The sequence below is a fragment of the Seriola lalandi genome, unplaced genomic scaffold (assembly GCF_002814215.2).
Source record: "Seriola lalandi dorsalis isolate HSWRI2012SDOR001 ecotype SW California unplaced genomic scaffold, Sedor1 jcf7180002054519, whole genome shotgun sequence".
NCBI classification, from domain to species: domain Eukaryota; kingdom Metazoa; phylum Chordata; class Actinopteri; order Carangiformes; family Carangidae; genus Seriola; species Seriola lalandi.
Window position 1 is genome coordinate 2,997,389 of NW_019525072.1, and position 7,489 is coordinate 3,004,877.

A 7,489-nucleotide genomic window follows, 5' to 3' on the forward strand; every position below is an offset into this window, starting at 1 on the left:
GGTGGTGGAGGAGGTGGAGGGGGTGGAACCTGCTGTTGGCGGGAGGTCAGGCTGTTAGGGAGCATCCCGTGTTGTGCATACCCTGATATCGCCCCTATTCCTCTGTCGAAGCTGTTGGCAAACTCTAACGGAGGCGGGAGGGGGTCTGCGTAGACAAACTCATCGTCTGCGTCGACCGAGGGGGCAGGTGGAGGGAGAACCATCAGGCCAGAACCAGCGCTCCCAGTAGCGGTCCCTGTCTGCTGAGAGCTGGTAGGTGGAGGAGAGGGAGGGGTGAGGGACAGGATATAGGCGTCGGCTTGACTTTCCATCCTGAGGAAAGACGGCCTCCGAGGCGGCTGAGACTGAGCCGCCTGCTGAGCAGAGCTGTCAGCAGCCTGCTCTGCCCTCCTCATGTAACCCTCTCTCTCTTTGTCTCTCTCTCTTTCCCTCGACAGCTCCCTCTCCCGCTCCCTCGACCTCTCGCGCTCCCTCTCCTTGTAGGTCGGTTGATACGGCTGAGACTGGTAGTGGTGTGTGTGGACCGTTTTGTCCTCAGAGAAGCGAACTCTTAGCCCCTCGCGAGCCCCGCCTCCTTCCCGCTCCCTCTCTCCTCCACCGCCCTCCTCACCCCACCCGCTCCCAACTCCTCTGAGGATTCTGGGTGAGGGTGGGCGGCCGACAGTGGGTGTAGTGGCGGCCAGAGAAGACGACGTGACCAGGTAGGAGGAGCTGGAGGACTGAGCGGCAGATGACACCGGCTGAGACGTGACAGTAGATGATGGAAACACCACACTCGACATCTGGCGGGTGAAATGGTGCTCTGTTGCCCTCCTCAACCTGGTATCGTCCCGCAGAGCACGCTCTCTGGCGGCCAGGGCGAGGCCGAGTGGCGATGTGGGGTCAAGAGCCTTTCCTGTTAGAGGGTGAATAAAGGTGGTGGTAGTGGAGGGTGCTGCCTGCCTGCCTGCGGCTGTGTACAAGTCAGTAGGCACAGACTTAGGCTGATAGTCCAGGGCAGATGAGGAGTACTCAGGTAGACCAAAGGCTGGAGGCATACTGCGGGTGTGATGGATAAAGGTGTCCCCAGAGAACATGCCCTCGTCAATAGACTTGGACGGGCGCAGCCGTGTCGATGAACTTTCAGCCTGTGTGCTGAGCTGTTGCTGTGACACCTGAGTCCTTGTTACTCCTCCTACTCCATCCCCAAGACTCACGTCCTCCTCAGCAGACATGAACAAGGAGGCGCTCTTTCTGCGGGCTTCGTGAAACCGCTCCCTGTCTCGGCGAGCTGCGCCAACAATGGCGGCCCCGAACTGGCTGGTAAAGTCCAGGTTTTCCTGGGCTCGGATAGAAGGCAAGGATGGAGGTGGTGGTGCTGGGATGGAAGGCGGAGCAGGCGGCTGTGGAGCGGGAGTGGAGGGAGGAGGGCCGTGGGGTGTTTTGGCTTCGTCTGCCTCCCCTGATGCAGGAGCATCGGCCTCCACGCTGCTGCCCTGGCTGCTGCGTCCACTGCTGCTGGTTGAAGGAGCCTTGACTATTATGGTGGGGATGGGGATGGAGCTTTTCTCAACCGAGCCTTTGCCCCCGAGTGTACCTTGGCCCATGCGCAGGTCCTCTACCTTGGATTGCTTCACCAGGGGGCCCTTACCTCTGCGGGCCCCTCCTTTAGGACCCCCTGCCCCAGCCCCAGCTGCACCGCGGTCTGCTCGCTGGGGTTGACTCTGGGTAGTCTGTTGTTGCTGGGGCATTACAGTGGCAATGCTGGATGGGGGGACGGCGGTGCTGTAGCCTCTCCTAAGACCCGCTGCCTTTGCCCCTCCACCAGCTCCAACAGCCTCCCCAGTGTAAGCAACCTTCCGCGAAGCAGTCCTGCTTTGAGCCGTGTGGGCAGCTGCGTGTGCATACGAGGTGGTGTGGTCCACCGCACCGGGGCCAGCGGTGGTACCTCCTGCCCTCTCCCTGCCCCCATGGGTGAAGTGCACTGACTGGGAGTAGGGCTGGTAGTGCGCGGAGGTGGATGTGGACTGGGACACGGAGACAGAGGGCTGCTGAGATGACTTAGCTCTCCAACCTAGCGGCGGAGCAGAGGAGAACGGAGGGTCTGGTGGCGCAGTGGTGGGAGGAGGGGGGATGTCGTCTGGGCCGGGCACCGACAGACTGCGTGCAAACTTCATGGTTGGAGGATGCAGGAACTGCTTCTCCTCCTCAGGCACCCCTGCAGTACAGCATTCACAAATGGAAGGGGGAAAAAAAAACAAATAGGGATGAAACACGGCTGCGCCCGTCCAAGTGCAGATGGTACAGATGGAGAAGAGGCTGATGAACAAGGGAATAAGAGTGCAGAGGAAATGGAGCCAGAAAAAAGGAAAGCTGAGGGTAATCTATGAGAGTGTCTGTCTAAATCTGCCTGCCCATCGACCTGCCAGCGAGTCTGTCCTCAGTTCTTATGTCTGTTAGTATGTAGAGTTAGTGCTTTATTTTCCACAAACAAGTAGCAACTGGACAGCAGTGCACAGCAGCATTTCTTTTATTGGTCACCAGAGGGCACATGATTATTTAAGGGGAGAGTTTGCAAAGCCTTAGTAAGCAACACACCAGAAATAAGCCATCAGAATTAAACAAGGAGATTAGTGGCACTTCTGCTTATAGGAGATAGTAGTAGGGTGAGTATCAGACAACAGTACAGTACAGGTATAATAGGCATACGATCAGCTACAGATACAGTACAGAGTGCGCACATTTTGTCCACAGACAAGACATTGTTGGCCACAGACAAACATGTCAGCACAGTGTAGACCTCCACCGGTCCAGAGGACAGACAGACAGGCGGACAGAGGGGGCAGACGGTAAAAACAGACAGCCTCACCGATGGATTTCTGCCGCAGCATACCGTGCGGTGGGCCGTGACCTGAGGTGTACTGTCCGCGGTCATAGCCAAGGCCCAACCCCGATGACATCATCCCCATCCCGGACTGATCCGCATAATTTGGCTGAAATGGTAAAACATGAAGAGCATGTGAAAGAGAGTAAAACACACTGCAGTGAGAGCTGTGAGACTCAGTCATACTGAGGGTAGGGATGAGTTCTGGCAGCTGGATCCACGTGGGTGAAACACCTGGATTTGTTAAGATCAGTGGCCAACGAAACCCTTATCGAATCTTTTATTCACATTCTCTGTTTAATTTGTGTGGTAGCGTCTCTCTGACACTACCTCACATCAGCAAAGAAAAAAAAAAAAGACTGTTGACGTAAACAAACGCGTGATCACTGAGAAACGCTGTTGTTTTTTCTTTCATTTATTTTTGGCTTTATTATGATAGGGACAGTGAGAGAGAGAGGCAGGAGAGTGAGGGAGGAGAGAGAGGGGAGGACATGCAGTAAAGGGGCCTGGGCTGGATTCGAACCCCGGCCACTGCGTTAAGGACTGGGCCTCAAGGGTTTGCGCTGTACCAGGTGAGCCAACACAGCGGACCAAGTTTTAATGTTCCAAATTTTTTACAGGAGGACAATCACGACGACAACTAACAGATGTGTTCATTCCCCACCGAACGACTGAAAACGATTCGATAAGGGATTCTAAAGGATTCAGATTAAAACGCTCTTGAACCTCATCCCTGCGTGCGGGCCTGACTAAACGTTGTGTAGAGTTGCAGGTGTTAACTATTATTGAATCAGTGTTAATGCAAATCAAATAAGTCAAGAATAAAAGATATGAGAATATTTTTTTTGTTTTGCATGTTTGATTACACAGGAACAGACGTATTCACTGGTTTCCTCTGTTTAAAACATTTTCAACTGCACATTCTGCTGCACATGGATGTGAAAAATGCTCCTGGTGTTGTCCTTACACTGCTTCATGGTGATAATACCTCACACAATTTTATCCTTAGGTCAAATAATGTGAAACTATGGTTCTCAGTTGAAGGGGATCTCTAACTTTCTGCTAACTTTTTGATTTAGGAATGAAAGGGAATTTTAAGAGAAAATTTATGCTCAATATTTTATTTTGTGTTTGACTGAAACTCAATTTCAAAGTGGAGAAAAGGTTCTTCAACACACATATCTCAGGACGTGTAAATACCTTGCAGCATGTTTCACAATACACACCTCATTGCCATAGAAACTTCGCCCCCTGTCTCTTTTTGGCCCCTGTCCCCGTGTCCCCGGCGCCTCATTGGTGCTGATTGTCTGCTGAGCTGCTGCAAGAATTTCATCTAGTTTATCTGAGAGGAAAAAAAAAAAAAAGGGAGAGAAAGAGACAGACAGAGAGAGACAGAAAAGAAGGAGAGGGAGAGAGGGACATACAGCAATGAAACAGAAAAATGGACAGCAACGGTGTGTTGTGTGGGAAAGGGACACACTCGATGAGGGTGGATGAGAGAGAGGGGGTGAGATTCAGGGAAACATCCACTGACAAACGTGAGCTGCCTTACTCAAAGCCATCTGATAGACCGTCCTCTTCTTCTCCGTAACTTGTGAGGATTCGAATTCTGAAAGAGCAGAAACACAGAGTTAGCTCACTAAGTGCCAAGTCACTCTGGACAGACATAAATACAATGCCTTAAGCGATGGTGTACCAGAGCATACCTGATTTTTTTTTCCAAGGCGTAGCAGCTGGAAGGAGGACAAAAGGAGACTTAAGTTTTGGCAGGAGTGAAAGTGCGATAGTGTTGTTACAGTGAATACTAATCATATTCCCCGGAGCTTGACAAACTGAGTCACCTCACCAGGCTTTTTCGATCTTCGATGTAAAAGAACGCACATCACACCCACGCTCTGAGACAGCTGAGGCGTGCACACTTATGATACAGTAAATATGCTGCACACACATACAGTATTACTCTCTCTGACACACTTGAAAACACACCCATACACACACACACACACACACACACACACACACACACACACACACAAATGTGGAATTAGTATGAAGCTGACTCCCACCTCTCTCCACTGTTAAATGGTTAAGATCCCGTCAGCGGTGAAGTAGGACAAAGGAGACAAAGAAAGGACAGAGTTAGTGGTTAAACCAGTGAACAGTAAAGGGACAAGTCCATAAAGAGGGAGTAAAGAGGAGGAATTAAAGGTGACCCTTTAGTGTTAGCATCCACTGGTGTGAGTGAGTCTGTGTGTGTCTGTGGACTGGGTAATCTGCCATACTCACACTCGAGCCATTGTGTTTCATAATGTGTAGTTTATTGAGATTAATTGAACAGAAGTTAAATTTTAATGTCCGATGGTTAAACCAACCATTTTTTTTTCTTTCTCTTATTTATGTGCACGCTGTACAAATCCTTTCAAAAAATAAGACATAGCTTTTCGAAACACGTGTCCAAACATATTTAAACAATACTTCTCTGAAATAAAACAACAATTTGTGGACTAAAGTGCTCCAGTGCACAGCCACTTTCATTTTAATGTCCTTGTTATCTTGCAGCATGACTTCTAGGTGAACCGAGACACTGCACCAATTGCAGAGGTGAGATAGTTTAATAGGCGTCACAGCTAAATGAATTCTAATGCATTTGAATAAGCATATGGCAGGGGCTGACATGGCTTCATCACACATTGTGCTCCTCTCACCTTGATCCAGAAGGAGGCATACGTAACGAGAATCTAAGTTACAAGGTGTCAGAGTGCAAATTAAGCCGCCACGTCTCAGGGAACCTGGAGATATTTACTGTTAAATGTGTTTTTCATATCGAGAGTTGGACATTATCTGACGAGCAAAGCTTAACCGTTTCTGGATTTTAGAGGCTGATACTGATATCGATGTTTGGGATTTTAAAAATTTACCAAACGGTGAGCAAGAAACATACAAAGCAGGACACTTTATATTAGACAAATCCTAAACCTAGTTTGGTATTTCTGTATCTTACATATAAACTGCAATAAGCTTTTATCAGCCACACAGCAGACGTTCCTGCCAATGTCGACATGGTGTTAAACTATAAAATGCAAGTGATTACGTTTGTTCTGTCCATGTCTAAAACTTAATGTGGAAACTGTGGTGATTGTTGTAAGCTAACTTTAACACCTATAAGTTTATTATTGTATGTACTGAGACCCAGTAGTATCACTGCTGCAGTGCTAGTAGTGAGATCATAGAGTAAATAGTGAGCACCTGATTGTATGTTTCAGTGGGGAGGTGGGTTGGGGGGGTTTCAGGAAACTGGAACCTTTGTTTCAGACCGGGTGCTCATGCTTTGTGCTGGTCAGGTGAGGTCACACCACAGAGATAAGGCAGGTGAGGAGAGGAGACTGGGGAGGGAGGAAGCAAAGGGCTGATCTCTACACTCAGGATTAACTGTAGTCAGATCCTGATTTACAGCAGCTGTTGCTTTTGCTTGTGAGCGAAAGTACCGAGACCAGATGTGACGAAGCCCCGCAGATTCATCTCCAGCAGCCCCACAGGTCATCGCCTTTCATACATCATCGACCGCTCACTGGGCATGCTCGGAGCCAGACGGCAGCGACAGCTGACAGCGACGGTGAGCATCATAAATGTTTTAGAAGATAAAACCCATTCACCAATAAAAGAAAAAAAAAAAACACCGGCCAACGTTCCGATCTGCAAATGGGGGCGTTGACCCTCACTATGCTCTCTCCTCCCACTATTTTGCCTCAAATAGAGATGGCATAAGCATAGCCACACATAATGCTGTTACCATAGCAACATACCAAGAACAAAGTTTTTGTTTTGTTTTGTTTTTTTTCTCAAAAATTACTCATCTCAATAATTTTATCCTGGGTGTGATTTCTTCCAACTGAATCAAAGACGTTTTCAGTTCAAGATATGAACAAAAGATACACTGAAACAGACACTTTGCAATGATGTTTGTGGCAGCCGGAAACTCTTCTCATTCCCCTGTAGTGTTACCTGGGCAACAAACACTTGTCAGCGTGTGTGTGTATGTGTGTGTGTGTGTGTGTGTGGTGATCAGAGGTAGAGGCTGCTCTGTGGACACTGGGGTTAAAGCTGTGCCAGGGAGCAGTGGGCAGGGGCGGCTGGGGATGGGGGTGGGGGAGGAAGTGCAGGGGGGTAAGAGGTAAGAGAGGCGGGCAGTGACAGAGAGAGAGAGAGAGAGAGAGAGAGAGAGAGAGAGAGAGAGAGAGAGCGGGATCACAGGGTGGATGCTGGCGACACTTTTTCTGGGTGGGGTTACCTGTAGTGGGGGTGCTGGAAGTGACAGTGTGGAACCTCTGAAAGAACAGTGAAATGCATGGAGACCGTCATCCACGGCGGTAGCCAGTCGTCTTCACTCTGTCGCTGAGTAAGTACACCATCTCCCTCTCTACTTTCTTGCTGTCTAAATTTAGCCCTCGCTCAACTCCCCTTCTCACTTTCAGCATCCGTAACAAACCCCCCCAACACTCTGGTTTCACACTGTTTCTATCACTCCTCATCACCTCAATCTAATTCTACACATCTATTACTCTTCTCCTTCTTTGTCTACATCTGTGTCTTCATTCTTTGCCATCCATCCATCTCTCTGCACCCCCC

The 7,489-nt window shown here is 49.4% G+C and overlaps 1 protein-coding gene across 1 annotated transcript in view; it reads right to left on the minus strand.

The window, feature by feature from the left end:
* shank1 (SH3 and multiple ankyrin repeat domains 1) overlaps positions 1-7,489 on the minus strand; it is a 60,352-nt gene that overhangs the window by 10,163 nt on the left and 42,700 nt on the right. The window contains exons 19-23 of the mRNA XM_087175969.1: positions 4,570-4,596; positions 4,416-4,472; positions 4,090-4,205; positions 2,849-2,972; positions 1-2,197 (exon numbers count right to left, since the gene is read on the minus strand). Of these exons, the coding sequence (XP_087032095.1) occupies positions 1-2,197; positions 2,849-2,972; positions 4,090-4,205; positions 4,416-4,472; positions 4,570-4,596 (2,521 nt within the window). The remainder of the gene's footprint in view (positions 2,198-2,848; positions 2,973-4,089; positions 4,206-4,415; positions 4,473-4,569; positions 4,597-7,489) is intronic.